Source organism: Xenopus laevis, chromosome 7L (genome assembly GCF_017654675.1).
Source record: "Xenopus laevis strain J_2021 chromosome 7L, Xenopus_laevis_v10.1, whole genome shotgun sequence".
Lineage (NCBI taxonomy): Eukaryota > Metazoa > Chordata > Amphibia > Anura > Pipidae > Xenopus > Xenopus laevis.
The window spans coordinates 127,448,106-127,467,326 of NC_054383.1; the positions used below are offsets into that span (position 1 = coordinate 127,448,106).

At 39.3% G+C, this 19,221-nt stretch overlaps 1 protein-coding gene across 1 annotated transcript; it reads right to left on the bottom strand.

The window, feature by feature from the left end:
- Nucleotides 1–6,437: 6,437 nt before the first annotated feature.
- On the bottom strand, nt 6,438–18,954 carry LOC121395782 (phospholipase A2 inhibitor and Ly6/PLAUR domain-containing protein-like). The gene is made up of 5 exons (XM_041570064.1): nt 18,846–18,954; nt 17,427–17,543; nt 16,294–16,443; nt 9,222–9,365; nt 6,438–6,917 (listed from the first exon to the last, which is right to left on the bottom strand). The coding sequence occupies exons 1-5, from the start codon at nt 18,895–18,897 to the stop codon at nt 6,718–6,720; spliced, it is 663 nt and encodes a 220-aa protein (XP_041425998.1). The 5' UTR covers nt 18,898–18,954; the 3' UTR covers nt 6,438–6,717.
- Between the last annotated feature and the right edge of the window lie 267 nt (nt 18,955–19,221).

Genomic DNA, 19,221 nt, shown 5'->3' on the forward strand with positions numbered 1-19,221 from the left:
TCTTCTCCTTCTGAGGCCGCCTGCCATCTGCCACCATCTACCTTCTTCAGCAAGTGGAGGCCAAAGAGGCTGAAGCTTGAAATCTCTTCTATTCTAAAGGACAGGGAACTGTTACGTTCAGCTCCCTACATCCAGAACAAATCCTAAGCTCCCTGGTCACTACTCTGCTTCCATCTGTAGCAGCCGCCTTTGGCCTCAGGAGGAGCCCTCAGCTACTCAGATGCTGCCAGGTCTTAAAAAGAGAGGAGCCAGGAGCCAAGCAAGAGCTCTGGACAGGCAAAAGGACCACGTCGTTACCTAGGATTTAGGACGGAAGGAAACACCAACTTTAGAAGGATCAAATGGGATAGCGTGGTCAGGCAGGCCGGGGTCGGTACAGACAGCATTCACAGAATAGTCAGACAGGCAAGGATCAGGATTGGCAGAGCTAAAATAGTCAGGCAGGCAGGCAAGGAGTCAAAATACACAACTAGGATTCACGAACAATAAGTACCTAGGAACTAATCAAGTTAGACCTACAACGGCAATGAGTTTTCATTCAAAGTCCCTTTAAATACCTTTGAATTTCGCACCGTGGCGAGATGACGTCATCATACCAGTGCGTGAACAGACTTAACCCATAGCTTGAGTTAACTTATAAGAGGGTTTTCCCAAGTAAGGGGTTTACCTGCAGTTTTACTCTCTGCTATCACACCTTACTTCTGGTCATCTGGCCATAGTGGGCTGGGGACAACAGCACAATGTGAATAGTATTCCAGCCTGTTGGATGATCATGCCAACCACAACTTAGTTTGACCAGTGGATAGAGTATTGGCCCATTATTTAGTAAACACAATATTTATCAATTTATAGGCATTTGTATATAACATACATAAAGATACCAAATTGGAGAATATCTATAGCAAGTGCTAAAATAGGTTAAATAAGTGATTATTGTTAGTTCATCATGTGTTGCCATGGAGGTGCATGTAAAATGTAGCTTAGCCATGACTCAAGTCAGGGAATGGAGTAGAATAAATCTGTATTAGAATAAAGCAATTTCCAAATATCTGAGTCCTAGACAAATGCAATATCATCACTCACCTTTTGCTATAACAGCAGAGAAGAGGAAAGCAGCAGCAGCAAGAAATCCCCTCATTTTACCCATGTGGCAATACCCTCTTGTCATACGCTGCCCAAGATGAACCTTCTTCTGAAAGTCAAATAAGACTCTGCCAGTCTTAGAAACAGGCGTCCAGACTTTTGGGAAACAATTCTAAGCCACTCTGGGGAACAATGTTTTGTGTCATGTAAGCAAGGCATGCAGTCACAGGGAAGGTACAGAATGCACTCGTGACATTATTCGTAAAACAGTTGGTCAAAGAGCAATTGAAACGTTAACCATTTTTTTAGAATTTAGTGCTACAAGAGTCTTATTGGTTTGGCCATAAAAGGTTGATCCCAGGTTAAGAATTCTACAGAATGGTTTCAGTGCCAAGTCACTCAGGTATAAACGTTACAAGACCTCTAAACTATAACATGATCTAGTTCCCTTTCCCCTGTCCTCTTTTTTTGAATATTCCAGGCATATTTACTTGACGTTAATACACAAGATGTTTATGGCGCAAGGGGGGACTGGGGTTGGAAGAAAAAGGCACAAAAGCCATAAATGACTTATAAAATATATCCTAATAAACAGTGCTATTTATAAAACAAATATTTTCAAAGGCAAACTGTGTGCTGGCAAATCTTCTCCTTTTTGGTAGAATAATAGTATTTTTATTGTTTCTAGCAGCTGGTCAACTCCAAAATGTGGGTTACGGTGGCCACAGACATAATAATTATTGTATTTCCTGAAAAAGATCTTTCCAAGATTGTCCATTTCAATACACATGTGTAGAGCTGAATATTCAGATTTCCAGGTAGAGTTCCATGACCTTGTACCTCCAAACAGTCATGGATCTCCTCGATGACTTCTAGGGGCCCATTAACGGCTGTTTTCGATCAAATTAAAAATAGTTCGATCGTTTAAATGGTTCGAATCGAACGATTTTTTTTTAAAAAAAAAAAAATACTTAGACTACTCAATACTTAGCCAAAGTTTATAGGAGGTCCCCCATAGTCTAAACAGCAATTCAGCAACTCTTGGCCCACAGGTGTCCAGTCCAAGATGAAGCACTTGTCAAAGTACCAGCTTATGCAGAATCAGCTGGCCAGCCTACTATTGATTCTTGGAAAAATTGTGAAACTCGAAAATTGACGCCTGTGTCCAATTTTGGAGGCACGTCCGAAAAGTCACTTGCATCAATTTTGACGCTGGCATTAAAGTCAAAACAGTGTTGATTCACGGTGACTTTTTGGACGCATGTCCAAAATTTTTTGACATCGACGAATTTTCTCGTGAGATTGGCAAATTTATTTGGAGGGGTGAAACAGGATTTAGCCGCTAATTTGCACCAGACATATTTATTCGCCCATCACTGCAGCCTACTAATGTCTCTATTTAGAACAAGATGACTAATGGCCTTGAGCCCAAATTGCATCAGGTTAAGCCCTTGCTTGGTCTTATGTGAGATTTTATCACATCCTGTGATGTGGTTTCATCTTGTTCTAAACACAGATTGTACAGTAGGGGCACTATTTTATCCTGCTCTCAGAAGTCCAGAATGTTTATCTAGATAAGTCAGTCGCATCTCTTTGTTTTGTATTATTCTTATGTTTCACAAACTCCAGTGAGCTCCATGGATAAAGAACTAGTGCTGACTGGTCCATCCAACAAGTGCTGATTGTCAAATGGGCAATTCTCTTGGTGTTCCTGATATCCCTGTCATCAGCCAGAGAAGCCTGGTCCAGCTATTCCCTTTCTTTTGGACCTCCAGGGCAATCGCCTCCCCTATGTATGACAGTGAGAAACACCTTATTCCAGGACTTTCCACTAAGGGATTCCCTAACCTGTGCTACAATTTACTGAAACAGGTAACAACAATAGACCAATATACAGTAAAACATGTTAATCTCTATTACAAGTGTGAATGCTCTCACCTTTGCCTCTGAGCGTTTCCTTTCTCTAGAGATACATTTTCAGCCATAAATCACTAATATATTTTTTTCTATTTTCCAATGTAATGTTGTTTGTTTTTAGACTTCTGCTAAAAATAAAACAGTTTAAACGGTTTTGTCCTGGTAAAATAAATACCCCGCCAGGACAGACTGAGCTGATGCAATTCAGCACCTGTAAATGATATGACAGTTAAGTACTATAATTAGGCATTGGGTTGCAGAATGGTAGCAAGAGGCTTGTAATTGTTTAAATCTTTGTTCTCCAGAATGTCAATAAGGCTCCTGATTTTTTTTCCCATTTAATGTGATATTATCCTTTTCTATTATGTGAACTGACAAGCAACAAAAGCCCGTCACATAAGAAATATATTTTTCATATTAATTTGAAAATGGGGACAATTGCCACAGCACTATGCTATAAAATAATAAATATTCCCAATTGCTCCTACTTTTCTCTATGACTGCATGTATATATTGTGAAATAAAGGCAGAGGACTCAAGTTCCAGGAAATGAATGTAACTGCAGACAGACAGCAAAGTAATAGATGCTGCTCTAAGTCATTGTTTTAATTGTAAACTTTGTGCACTTTTGCTCTGCTGTCTGTGCCTTTAGGTCATTCACCCACCGTGCTATATGTTTATGACAACATGTCCAAGCACTAGTTTTATTTAGTGGACTGTATTTAAATATTTCTGGGAAGGGCCTGGCCAAGACAAAGGGCCACCTCCCTCCCCCAACCACCCATGTGTATGTGCACACGCATGCAACATGATATCACATGGGAGGTTTCGGTGACACAGGGGAGAGCTACAGATGGGATAAGAGTGGCAGATGGGAGGGGAGAGCAGCAGAATGGAGCAAACACAGACTATGGGCCCTTTAACAGGTACCTACACAGCACCCCCCAATTGTTGCGCCCTAGGCAGGTGCCTCTTCTCATTACCCCTAGTTCCAACCCTGAGTCTGGGTTTAAGACAGTGGTCCCCAACCAGGCACTCACACACAACATGTTTCTTACCAACCCCTTGGATGTTGCTCCCACTGGTCTCAAAGCAGGTGCTTATTTTTTTAATTCCAGGCTTGAAAGCAAGTTTTGGTTGCATAAAAACCAGATGTACTGCCAAACAGAGTCTCTTGTAGCTCCAGATAAGGACTACCAGTAGTCAATAGCAGCCCATATTTGGCACCCCCAGGAATGTTTGCATGCTTATGTTGTTCCCCAACATTTTAACATCTAAATGTGGCTTAGGGGTGAAAAAGGTTGGGGACTACTGGTTTAAGGCAATCACAGAGAGGGACATATCCACTTCCTTGGTGACAAAATCCCCCCATTCGATAGTCTAAGTACTGTCTCTTTAAAAAAAACCTTTGACCACCTACTTCGCCACCTAAAACCTACCAAGCATCAATGTTAGCCTATAGGGAAGATCCCTATAGGCTTTCTAGCCAATTTTGATTGATGGATTAAAATCCTTCGAGTCGTTCGGTTCGAAGGATTTAATCGTCAAACGATTTTTCCTTCAATCGTTCCATCGAAGTATTTGCGGTAAATCCTTCGACTTCAATATTCGAAGTCAAAGGATTTTACTTTGATGGGCGAATAACGAGGGTTAATTAACCCTCGATATTTGACCCTTAGTAAATGTGCCCCCAAAACATAATGTACAACATTTCTACCTACTTCTTTAGTTAGGCTTTAGTTCTCCTTTAAAGGGGTTGCTCACCTTTGAGTTAACTTTCAGTATGACATACATTCGCCTTATCTGGTTTCTAGGGTCCAAATTCCCCTAGCAACCATGCATTGATTTGAAAAAGAGACTGAAATATGAATAGGAGAGGCCTGAATAGAAAAATGAGGAATAAAAAGTAGCAATAACAATAACTTTTTTAGTCTTTAGTGAGTGACCTCCATTTGAAATCTGGAAAGAGTCTGAAAAAAAAGGCAAATAATTCTAAAACTACAAAAAAGAAATAATGAAGACCAATTGGAAAGGTGCTTAGAACTGGCAATTATATACTAAAAGTTGACTCAAATGTAAATACCCCTTTAAAAACACTTTTTAGTTACAGGTGCAAATTAAGAACCAATGTAACAGAACACAGTTTTCATTGTCTTTGCAAATACAGAAAAAAAAATATGCTTTACAACGTTGAAACCTTTATTAAGACATAAATAAATATAGCAATAACACTTTTGATTAAGCCTATATAAACATAAACAGGTCTTGCCCACCTGTACATTATCCTTCTCCAGGGACAACTAACTCTTCAGGGCAGAGGGAATAAGAACAATTCTCCTAGTCTTGGTGACACCCAATGCTGACGTCACTTCCGCTGAATGTTTTGCGTCAGCAGACGTAGGAGCATGTTTAAGTCTGATGCCTAGGGCGGAATGAGACCTAAATCCAGCCCTAGTCAGGGACTATCATTTGCAGTGGAACGACCTTAAAGCTTAATTTTAGTTTAGGTCATTTTGGGAAGTTCAAAGGCTTGAAATTAAGGGCAGTAGTAAAATAGTATGTAAAAAAAAGTTGTGTTCATTTTTAAATATGAGTACATATTATGGGAGGCCCATTTATCAACATTCTTGTTTCAGTGGCTTTAGAGGTTTTTGAAACCCTGAATAAACTCATTTTCTCTAAAACCAAGATCCGAAAGTACGAACGAAAAATAAGGCAAATGAGCCGAATAATAATACAAAAACCTCTAAAAATGCACGTATTTCGGACAATAAATAGCAAAAAAGTCTTAGTGGCTTAAGAAAAAAAGGGTTTGCGCAGCTCTCATTGTGGGACTTCTGTGGGACCTCCTTGAAGTTTTTGTGGTTTTTAAACATCAAAAATCTTGAATTTTTATAGTTTTAAAGAAATAAAAAAACATGACTATTTAGAGAAAAAAATTGATTTGTGAAAAAAATAAAAATGTGAAAGTTAGTAAATCAGTCCCTTAGAGTTGATATCATTAGTGATGGGCGACTAAATTCGCCTGGCACACATTTGCGGCGAATTTCAGTGTTTCGCCGCCAGTGAATAAGTCATGAATCTCCTGTGAAAATTCCCCAGTGAAAATTCTGCAGGGTCAATTTCCAATTTTCATGATTTTTTCGTGAAAACGTTCGAATTGTTTGATATTTTTAGTGAAAACTTGCGAGTTGCTCGATTTTTTTTTTTTAGTGAAAACGTTCAAATTGCTCAATTTTTCTAGTGAAAATATTCAAATTGCTTTATTTTAGTTAAAACGTTCGAATTGCTCATTTTTTTTTGTGTGAAAACGTTCGAATAGCACGACTTTTTCATGAAAACTTTTGAATTCACGATTTTTCCATGAAAACGTTCGAATTTCACGTTTTTTCGTGAACTTTCCAATTTCATGATTTTTCGTGAATTTTTGCTGGAAATTGGCAAATTTTGCGGTGAAGCAAAACGGTACAAATTCGCCCATCACTAGATATCACAATGGATTCTGTGCTGTACTACAGAACATTAGATAACATATCTTTTCTTTACAGTGCAAACTGAAATCATGAATAAGTTACCTGACTTATCATGCGCATTCAGTAGAGTTAAATTCATGTACATTCAAAGACAAAGGTCCTTCAGATATCAGGAAATACCAGTCCAGTGCATCGTCCATCAAGTGCTGAAGAGCTATAAGTTTCCATATCACTGTGGTGCTTATCACAATGATTCATTTAAATGGAAATGCAGCAGAAGAAATAAAGAAAGAAGAATTGCACTCTGATAAAGGCTGTTGGCATTGCTGTTACAGGACTTCTTTATGAGCAGGCTGAACCCCGGGGTAGATATGTAGTTTCTAGTTGAATTGCACAAGCTCTCAGAGGCACATCCGCCAAACAAAAGAGTTGATTCAGCTTTTCCTGCAGGAGAGAAAAAAAAAACCAGAGTATAGTTCCAACATTGCTATGTAAATATTCTGATATAATACCCCCATTTAAACAAATGGCAACATTCATAGACATTAATAAAACCTTGAATTTTATGGGATTTAGTATACCCTAAGGATGGAAAAAGTCAGGATCTGAAAATCGAACATCGTAGACCTGCTGAGGTTGTATATAAGTCAGTGGGAGCAGTCCCAAATATATCCTGATCTGCGCTGGGTTTTGTGCAATAATCCGAAGGCTTTCAGGCAAAAATCTGAAAAAACTGAGTTTTCAGAGAAAATGCATTGGTAAATAAGGGGGTAAAACCCTGTGCGGATTTGGTATAATTGGATTTGAGTTTATTTCAGAAAATAATGCGATCAATTCAGATTTTGATAAATTTTTGATTTTAGGTCTAGGCAAAGCCCTGAACCCATGAGCCCAGACTTCTACCTCTAATATTAGTAGCCACTAGAGTGGAATCTATAGAGGAAGCAGATGGGTGGATCCGTGTAAGGACTCATGACCCCCATTCCCAGGCTATAAAGGTATTAAGTCCTGTGCAAACATAATGTCTTTGCCTACATTAAACACAAAGTTAAATTTTAAAGAAAAATCATATTTATTGCTGCCATTTGTTGCTTAACTTCTGATTAAAATTTGTAGTACCTGTATCTTGTAGACTGATATATTCTAAGCCTTATTTATGGAATAATACTAACTGATTCTTAAGGTCATACTCTCCCTCTCTGGCAGGGTCGGATTTGGCACCAGGAAAAAACTCAGCGGGCGCCGCTGACCCAGACCCTCTCCTTAGTAGAGATGCACCGAATCCACTATTTTAGATTTGGCTGAAAAATTCACCTCGACCGTTGCTAAATATGCCCCTTAGTGGTTACCTCTAGCCCTGGCCCCGATCACGAAGCAAGAGGAGAACAAGGTACCTGGGGGGGGGTGCGGATAGTGGTGGTGGTGGTGAGGGGCCCCTTAAGCAGAAGTCCTGGGGGCCCTGGACCCCCCAGTCCAACGCTGCTCTCTAGACCATCAGAATGGTATGCTGCACTTTAAAAAAGAGGTGAAGTTCACCTTTAAATAGCACAGCGGTTATTAAAGGATCTCTTAGTCCCTTTTCACACTGGTGCAAAAATATAAAGGATTTAAGAGGGATGGCATATTTAACAAAGGTTGACAACGCCAATTCACTAAAGTGTGAAGTTGCGTCCAGGGCGCCAAACGCTGGCGAATTTTGGCTAGGGTTACTTCGACAATCAAAGCGAAGCTGCACTATCGTTGCCTAATTTGCATACGGCGGGAAATGATAAAGTTACATGTACGTATATGTTGCAGCAAATACATTACATTACACAAGTCCAGGGAACCTTAATAAAGACAATAGAGTTGTTATAATGCCCTACACATGAGCCCACTGTTTATTTAATGTTCCATATGTTAGAAAATGGAGTGGGGAACCTGGTTACCCCAAAAAAAATTTACGGACCTTTGCAGGCTATCACTCTGAATAAAGGAATAGCGTTTTTTGGGACTTAGAAAAAAAAATTGCACTAGAAATTGAGGAAGTCCATTGCACTCTATTGCACTTCACCTGGACTGAGCTGGCGAAGGCAGATCAGGTAACGTTCAGTAAAATCCGCACCTTAGTAAGTTTGTGAAGTTACGTCTGTTCGCCAGATCGAAAATTCGCCTGGCATTAGAGTGCGAAGCAACGTTAGCGCCTATCTCCTTCACTATCGCCCGTTAGGAAATCGGTAAAGTTCCTAAATGACGTCATGCTGGCGAATTTTCGCTAGCGTTAGTCACTTTGCCCTTTAGGGAATCTGACCCTTTGATTAATCTGCGCCTACTGTATGTCTTACAGTGTACAAATATCTTAGTGTGTTTGTAAACACTACATTATGTTATTATTTCTATATCTGTTCCCACACATCCTTCAGGCACTGATCCATGTACAATTAGGAGACCTACACACAGCCAAGAGACTGTTAAAGATCAGCAAGGGAATACACGAACATTTCTTTAAATATCTAGTATTGTTGGATGGACAACGCAATGAAAACAAAAAGAAGAGAAATCCTTAAATCCTTTTTTGAAGTGACAGACACACCGGCTGCAGTTGTGTCGGCCGCAACGCCCCCTGGCTGTAACATTGATGCTGAAATTAAGGGGAAGAAAAATCTGCATTTCAAGTAAAAACATGAAAATGAGTCACAAATGTCCCCTACTGTCTTTAACTGGGAATATGTTCCTTTCACATGTAAATCAGTTTGCGCTGGCTCTTACCTATAGTCATGCTTGAATAATATCTGATGCAAAGATTCTGGTCTCCTGTGCAATTGGTTCTTGTCTTCACTTCACAAGGCTCCAGGTCTGTTTCAAGGTATGTTTGGCAGATTAGTCCATTTTCAGTGCTGTTTTCTACTGGCACTAAATGGCAAAAGGAATATTCTTTATTATAAAGAAAGAAATAGTCCAGTTCAGGGTCATATAATGGAACATTTCCAAATTTTGTGATACAGTTTCTACAGTTAGGGGCCCATTCACTAAGCTCGAGTGAAGGGATAGAGGAAAATAGAGGGAAAAAAATTTGATTTTCGAATGGTTTTTTTGGCTACTTCGACCATCGAATTGGCTACTTCGAACTTCGACTACGACCTTCGAATCGAACGATTAGAACTAAAAATCGTTCGAATATTCGACCATTTAATAATCAAAGTACTGTCTCTTTAAAAATTCCTTCGACCCCCTTGTTTGCCACCTAAAACCTACCGAGGCCAATGTTAGCCTATGGGGAAGGTCCCCATAGGATTGCTAACAATTTTCTAATCGAAGAATAATCCTTCGATTGATGGATTAAAATCCTTCGAATTATTCCTTCGACCGTTCGATGATCGAATTGCGCAAAATCCTTCGACTTCGATATTTGAAGTCGAAGGATTTTAATTCGGCAGTCGAATATTGAGGGTTAATTAACCCTCGATATTCAACCCTTGATACATCTGTCCCTTAGTATCATCTTGGAATTCTTGTGAAGTCAGGCTACAATAGTATTTACAATGTTTTACCAGGTTTACATCCCAACGAGATATCTTTATGCCCACAAAGTAATAATTAATACATTGTTTATCTATTGGACCCCCAGATATTAGAACTGAGAATACTGAACTTTACTCTCTATCTTGGGCAGTAACAGGTGTTGACTCCTCTATAAATTATATTAGCCAGCTTAGCCATGCATTAATTAGTGGGCAGTGATGGGCAAATTTGGGCCGTTTAGGCGAAAAATTGCGAAACGCCGCTGGCACATTTTCGCAACAGTTTAGCAAATTTATTTTCCTTTTTTTTCAACACCGGCGAATTTTCGCGGCGGTTTCACAAATTTATTCGCTGACGGCGATTCGCGGGAATTCGATGCGAATTCGCGTCTGGCGAATAAATTTGCCCATCACTATTAGAGGCATCTATACTTGGGGAAAACATTTACAAGATTTACTGCTGATTTTGATTTACTATTTGAGGAATATAATGACTAAGCTGACATTATATCTATCTATATATTATTACGTTCTCTCCATTAAAACTGTGCACATTATCACTAATTACATAAATGAATAATGGGCTGGATTATGATATTTGTACCTGGATAGAGAACTGGCTAAAACATAGACTACAAAGATTGTAGTCAAAGATCTAATTGGACCAGTATTGTTAGTGGAGTACCACAGGGGTCTGTCCTTGGTCCTTTGCTTTTCAACTTAATTAATGACCTGAAGGAGGGTACTGTAAATACTGTCTGTTTTACCTAATCATAAAAAAATTGTGTAAAACTATATGTTTCAGCATGTTGCCACTTTGTAGAGAAATTTTGACCAAACTGGGAACTGGCAATAAGGTTCAATGTCTACAAATGGAACATTATAGAATCAACATAAATGATAGTCATACACTAAGGGGCCCATTTACTTAGCTTGAGTGAAGGAATAGAATAAAAAATACTTTGAATTTCGAAGTATTTTTTTGGCTACTTCGACCATCGAATTGACTACTTCGACCTTCGACTACGACTTCTAATCAAACGATTCGAAGTAAAAATTGTTCGAGTATTCGACCATTCGATAGTTGAAGTACTGTCTCTTTAAAAAAAATTTTGACCTCCTACTTCGCCACCTAAGACCAATGTTGGTCTATGGGGAAGGTCCCCATAGGCTTTCTAGCCAATTTCTGATCGAAAGAAAATCGTTCAATCGATGGATTCAAATCCTTTGAATCGTTCGATTATTCCTTTGATCGAACGAATAGCGCTAAATCCTTCGACTTCGATATTCGAAGTCGAAGGATTTATCTTCGAGGGTCGAATATCGAGGGTTAATTAACCCTCGATATACGACCATAAGTAAATGTAGGGACCCCTACTGGGTAATCTGCCCTGCAGCTTTAAGGCCCCCACCTTTTTTCTTAGAGTGATCTGCCAGGAGAGAATGACACTCCCCTGCTACACTGCTATATAGTGAGTGTAGGGAGCGGCCACTTCCTCTTTGACCTGTGGATGGTGATCCAGCTGGGTGTGCTCAGGGGAGCCTGGCTGCAGCTAGGCCCAGAAAGGCCCATGTGCTTTGGAAGAAGAAGTCGGGGACCAGGTAACCCCGTGAATGAGGAATAGTTACACTAGGGCAGACTTGTCATAGTCTCTCTAGGAGAGAAAGGCAGAGAGGTGAGAGAGAAAGAGCAGCTGAAGCTCCAACAAGGATTTGCAGTAAGGGAGTAGCTTCCCAGAGGCTCTGTGTGTTGCCTCCAGTCAGGGACCTCAGTGAGGAGGGACTGTAGGGTAGAAGCTGCTTCCTGAGAACTTCCAGGAGGGAATGTGTGTGAATACTGCAAATGCCTAATGGAGACCTTTCCTCTGTGAGAAATGCCTAATGGCTGCAGCTCTGTGTGAGAAATGTGCTATTGCCTCAGCTCCTTTGTGACTACTAAACCTGTGGTCACTTGCCTCGTGCATAGTTAATAAACCGTTTCTGTTTTACTGCAAGAACCTCCTGGCGCCCATCTTTTGTTGTATGCACAGTAGCCTGGGGATGTAGTTGCACTACACCATAGAGGGAACACTTCCACATGGCGAAGGCCCTGACCCTGGTGTGTGAAGTCGCGTGTAACCCATGCTTCTACTGCTAGCTGGACAGTTTAACTATTTGTGTGCTATGCAGCCCAAATAGGTGTTACATTTGGCTGCCCAACGTGGGGCTCGATTCCCTAAAACCAGGCTGTGCATTGTTTTGTTCGAATCGTACGAATGGATGTACGAATTTGTCGGAGTGTACGAATGGATCGTACGAATTTTTCGAAGTGGATAAACGGAACGTACGAATTCTTCGAATCGTACGAATTTCCTTCGAAGTATTTGGCCGTGGGTTCAGGCTTGGAGGTTCGCCCCGAATTTCACGAAGGCCTGCGGATGTCAGTTGGATGGGAGGAAGATGGATGTCCCGGATGGAGCCATTTCCTGCTCATGTGTGATCCCGGATCATGGATCTGGAAGAGGAGAACCTGGAGGATGGATTCTTCTGATGTTTGCTACAGCTCTTCTATGGTCTCCTGCAGAGTGAGATGCCTAGAGTGCTGCTTGCTTGTTTTTTGTGGCTGGAAGGACTGCTGGACTAAGTGGGTTCTAATTCAGGACTATTGATCCCCACCACCATTTCTTCTGCCTTCACCTACTCGCTGAGTAGTGTTTCTGCACCCAAGGATTGGCCTGTGTGGACCCTTGGGAGGGGGAAAAGTATTTTTGCTGATGTGTAATAAAGTTGACCAACTGCAATGTTTATTATGCAATTGAAAATGTTTGATACAGTATTGTGCATGCTGTGTTTCCTTTACAGTGACCATTGTTACCAGGTATGCCTTAGGAGAGGATACCAGAAGTGGATGTGTTGGTACTGTAAGTTGATATATGTTGGGGATGTTTAAACCATTGTCGGGACGAAATGGGTTTTTCCCCTGGGTGTATGTAGGGACCCCTACTGGGTAATCTGCCCTGCAGCTTTAAGGCCCCCACCTTTTTCTTAGAGTGATCTGCCAGAGAGAATGACACTCCCCTGCTACACTGCTATATAGTGTGTGTAGGGAGTGGCCACTTCCTCTTTGGCCTGTGGATGGTGATCCAGCTGGGTGTGCTCAGGGGAGCCTGGGCACAGCTAGGCCCAGAAAGGCCCATGTGCTTTGGAGAAGAAGTCGGGGACCAGGTAACCCCGTGAATGAGGAATAGTTACACTAGGGCAGACTTGTCATAGTCTCTCTAGGAGAGAAAGGCAGAGAGGTGAGAGAGAAAGAGCAGCTGAAGCTCCAACAAGGATTTGCAGTAAGGGAGTAGCTTCCCAGAGGCTCTGTGTGTTGCCTACAGTCAGGGACCTCAGTGAGGAGGGACTGTAGGGTAGAAGCTGCTTTCCTGACAACTTCCAGGAGGGAATGTGTGTGAATACTGCAAATGCCTAATGGAGACCTTTCCTCTGTGAGAAATGCCTAATGGCTGCAGCTCTGTGTGAGAAATGTGCTATTGCCTCAGCTCCTGTGTGACTACTAAACCTGTGGTCACTTGCCTCGTGCATAGTTAATAAACCGTTTCTGTTTTACTGCAAGAACCTCCTGGCGCCCATCTTTTGTTGTGTGCACAGTAGCCTGGGGGATGTAGTTGCACTACACCATAGAGGGAACACTTCCACATGGCGAAGGCCCTGACCCTGTTGTGTAAGTCGCGTGTAACCCATGCTTCTACTGCTAGCTGGACAGTTTAACTATTTGTGTGCTATGCAGCCCAAATAGGTGTTACATAAATGTGCCCCTATGGGGATTATTTATCCAAGTCCGAATTTATCTCAATATTTTCTGAAAAAAACTCAGACCAAATCCGTACAGGTTTTTTCGCGGAATTTATAAATACACTTTCCCGAGAATTTTTCAGAATTTTCCAGAATTTTTTTCTATAGTAAAAAAAACAAATTTTTCGGATTTTCTGCATTAGGAGTCTAGTATATAACCCCCTTATATTCCAGCAATGACTGCTTAAAGGAAGCGCACACATCTGGCGTTATTTACTAAACAACGAATGTAGAAAATAGGAATTTTAAGAAAACACACATTTTGCAGAATTTATTTTAGAGGATGGAAAAGGTCAGAATCTGAAAATCCGACGAAACCTGGCGAGGTTGCATATAAGTCAATGGGAGTCCCAAAGATGTTTTGGGTTTCATTCAAAGGTTTTGCGGTTTTCGAGCAAAAATCCGGTTGGAAATTCTGAAAAATTTGTAAAATTCAGATTTTTTCCCGCAAACAAAATTTTCGCGAAAGCGTATTGATAAATACGGAGAATAAACCTGATTTGGTTGGAGTTTTTTTCATAAAATATTGAGATAAATTCGGACTTTGATAAATAATACCCTAAATCTAAGTTTGTTGGGACTTTTCCAACTGAGAAGGAGGATTTGGGCATTTTGTGGATAAACTATGCAATGAGCCACGGTTGCAGAGTCACTCACTGGCAACTGAAGCAAGAAAGTGCTGTCTTGCAATAAAAAGGGCAATAACTCAAAAGATGAAAGAATCATTTTGCAGTGCAGTTTTGGCTCCCGGTCCTATCAAAGGATATTAATAAGCTGGAGAGAGAGTGTAGTGACGTGCAACTAAATTGGTAAAATGTATGACAAAAACTATGAGGAATCAAGGTTGCGATTGTGAGAGAACAGAGTTTCTCTTTACAAGTACTTTGGAGAACATTATAGACAGATAACAGGGAATCATTTTTCACATAGAGAAGAACATAAAACCAAAGGCCATTCCTTTAGAAACAAAAATGTTATTTGAAGCAACACAAATGATTCTTCACAGTGAGGACAGTGAGGTTGTGGAATGCCCTGCTGGGTAATGTTTTAATGGAAGATCCTCTTAATGCCTTTAAGAGTGATTTTTATAACTTCTTGTACAAAACATAATATCCAATTCTCTAGTGCTATTAGGCTAGCTCTGGTCTTAGATTTAGAAGTGACTTAAAGACTTATTTATCAAAAGTCGGATTTTAGTGGTGTTACGAAACCAAGACTAAACTTACAAACTCTAAAACCACGATTGTCATTGAATTTTTTAAAAGATCTGAATATGAAAGTATAAACAAAAACAAAAAAGCGCTGAAGACTGTGGTAAAAAATCTGAATACCCCCAAAATCTCAAAAAAATTTGAGTTTTCTGGACAATTCAAAAAAATCCGAAAACCTCAAAGTCTGATCATCACAGTTTCCATAGACTTCTATAGGACTTTGACAACTTTTACTGCAAAATGTTGCCTTAGAGGTTTTTGTGGTTTTTACACTTTTTAAGAGCTTTTTAGAAATATAGAAAAACCACAAATTTTTGGAGATTTGTGGAAAAAAATTAATTTTGATTTTTTGTTAGTAAATGTGCCCATTAAAGGAGAACTAAACCCTAAAAATAATTATGGACTGAAATGGTAAACTATGTACTTTAGTTAACCCTTGGATTGCTGGCTTTCAGTTGAGCAAAACATCTGGGACTAGCAGTCTAAGAATGCAAATATCTCATAAACTGTTGCAAATAGAAGATAAGTGTAAATTACAAAAGTGCCCTGAAAAGCACCCTGAGTAAGTTTACATCAGTTTATTTTTAGGGGGCACAGATCTTTACTGCTAAAGGGCTGTGGTTGCCTTGGGCTGGTACAGGAGTACAAAACATAATGTACAACATTACATTACAGCTACTTCTTTAGTTCTCCTTTAATATATCCTACTAACTAAGGAGGGATGGTTAGGCCAACACAATCTAGCAGTAGTAGAGGTAAAACTATAGTACACCCCATAGCAATTACACTTAATATCCATAGGGGCCGATTCACTAAGGGTCGACTAGGAATTCAAATCCTTCGACTTCGAACATCGAAGTCGAAGGATTTAGCGCAGATAGTTCGATCGAGCAATCGAAGGATAATTCCTTCGATCGAACGATAAAATTCTTCGAATCAAACAATTCGAAGGATTTTAATCCAACGATCGAAGGAATATCCTTCGATCAAAAAAAGTTAGCCAAGCCTATGGGGACCTTCCCCATAGGCTAACATTGACTTCGGTAGCTTTTAGATGGCGAACTAGGGGGTCAAAGTTTTTTTTAAAGAGACAGTACTTCGACTATCGAATGGTCGAATAGTCGAAGTTTTTTAACTTCGAATCCTTCACTCGAAGTTAGTGAATCGGCCCCTATGTGTATATCTGGGTGCTATTTGACTTCAAATTCAGGTTATCATTCCTAAGATTGACTAAAGTCAAGGTTGTTGCAAGAGTTTTTATAAAATACTCACTAGTTGGTATAGATGCGATGCAGTTGTCAGAGTAACAACAAGTTGTACTTAACGAAGCGTTTGTATAAAGACCTGATGTTGTTCCATTTATATCACACTCAGTGAGAGGGACACAGGACCTAATATAGAAGAAGCTGTCCCACGATTTACCTTATCGGAAAAACAAAAATAAAGGATAATTTATAATCAATAATTGTATAATAGTAACACAGTCGATGCTGGATGTAAATCTCCATACTAAAAGTTTCTGGGACTATAGGGAGATTTTTGGTGTAATATGGTGCGAGGTATATCAACATATACAAATTACAGATATCTTATAATTGGTAAAACTTCTGAAACTACATTAGATTCTTAAAGGGATACCGTCATGGAATTTTTTTTAAAAAAACACATCAGTTAATAGTGCTGCTCCAGCAGAATTCTGCACTGAAATCCATTTCTCAAAAGAGCAAATATTTTTTTTTATATTTCATTTTGAAATCTGACATGGGGCTAGACATATTGTCAGTTTCCCAGCTGCTCCAGTCATGTCACTTGTGCTCTGATAAACTTCAGTCACTCTTTACTGCAAGTTGAAGTGTTATGAACCCCCTCCCTTTCACCACCAGCAGCCTAACAACAGAACAATGGTTAGGTAACCAGATAACAGTTCCCTACCACAAGATAATGGCTCCCTGTTAGATCTAAGAACAATAGTAAAATCCAGGTCCCACTGAGACACATACAGTTACATGGAGAAGGAGAAACAACAGCCTGCCAGAAAGCAGTTCCATCCTAAAGTGCTGGCTCTTTCTGAAAGTTCATGATCTGAGATGCACCTACACACCAATATTACAACAAAAAAATAAATTTATTGGTTCAGGAATTAAGTGTTATACTGTAGAATTAATTATTTGTAGTGAAAACAGTGTAATTTAGAAATAAAGACTACACCATACAAATCATGACAAAATCCCTTTAAATGTCACATTTTCTTACTGTATTGTTCTGCCAATGCTTAACATACTTTCATGATAGTTTGTGGAATTCTATGGACAAATATAATAACAGTGACAAAATGCTAAATACTAATTGGTTGCTGTGGGTATGGCCAGATTAACATGAGCAGATGGTTTAACTATGAGCATTACCAAAGGTTTGGATCCTTGTGGTACCACATACATCACTGGCAGATGAGCAGGTCTGTGAAGTTCCATTACATGGGCTGTCACTGTAACCACTGCACTGAATGCAAGATAAACAATTCCCTAGAAGGAAAAACATGAATTATTAATTCTGAAAATAAAATATTCTGGGGTATTGATATTGTATATACTAACCCTAGATAGAATGGAAAAAAATGCTAAAACTTGCGATAAAAAAAGTTTTTTGGACAATTACTAGTAAAAAAAAATCAGAAAAACATTCAAAATGATTAACGGTCCAATAGGTTCAGCGTACCTCCCATTGACTTCTATAGGACTTCGCCAGATTTTACTTGTCAAATTATTGTATTCAATTTGTTTGTGGTTTTTACACTTAATAAATCAAATTTCTAGAATTTTAAAGAAATTTTAAATATGTGAGAAAAATAGAATTAGAAAATGTTAGTAAACAGGCCCTGTGGGGGCCAATTTATCAAAGGTCGAATTTTCGTAGTTTTAGAGGCTTTTGAAACCATGACTAAAGTCACAAACTATAAAACTTCGAATGTAATGACAAATAGTAAAAGATCCAAATCAAAAAAAGTATGAACAGAAAATGACTAATACATATGAATAGTTGAATACCTCAAAAACCACAAAAAATTCAAGTTTTTGAGACAATTAGGGGCAAATTTACTTAAGGTCGAATATCAAGGGTTAATTAACCCTCAATATTCGACTGCGGATTTGAAATCCTTTGAAACGTTCGATTCAAAGGATTTTAATCATCGATCAAACGATTTTTCTTCAAAAAAAGATAGCAAAGCCTATGGGGACCTTCCCCATAGGCTTACATTGACTTCGGTAGGCGAACTAGGGGACAAAGTTTTTTTTTTAAAGAGACAGTACTTCGACTATCGAATGGTCGAATAGTGGAACGATTTTTAGTTCAAATCGTTAGATTCGAAGTCGTAGTCGATGGTCGAAGTAGCCCATTCGATGGTCGAAGTAGCCAAAAAAAACATTCGAAATTCGAAGTTTTTTTTCCTCTATTCCTTCACTCGGGCTAAGTAAACGGGCCCCATAATATTGAAAAAAAAAACCAAAGCCTCCAACAGTCCAAATTGATTTAAACAGGTCCAATAGGATCAGCGCAGCTCCAAATTACTTCTATATGACCTCAACAACTTTTACCTGGCGTCGTTTTGTATTAGAGGTTTTCGTGGCTTTTACACTTAATAAGTCTCGAATTTTTAGAGCTGTTTAAAAAACAGAAAACCAAAAGATTCTAGAGATTCATGAAAAAATAGAAATTCAATTGTTAGTAAATGGGCCCCCTAGAGTCAGATGGCTACTGCATTGGTTACTACAGATTTGTACAACGTGTACAATATATTTGAATGAAGAATAAAATGAAGGTATTACCTGATACTATGAAGACTGACAGCACACAAAGATATTGAAGACTACAAGGCATGGTGATATAGATGCAACAGCCCTTCAACCTCAAATGGATCGTGTGAAGCTAAATGAAGGCAGCGACTGATTTTACATGATAGTTGTCTGTGAGGTTTGAGTTTTATGAGTGGAATGAGCTGTACACAGGATAATACAGGCTGTAAGGTGAGTGTTTTATGATGGTGACGTCTCTGGAGGGCAGAGTATGACAGACAAGCAAGTCATTAGAAGATTACACTTGTTCTCTTTAACTCCATTCTTTTAGCAACCATTGATAACAGTTTATTTTACAGCTTGTTGAAGTGGAAATTGTTATTAATATATATATATATATATATATATA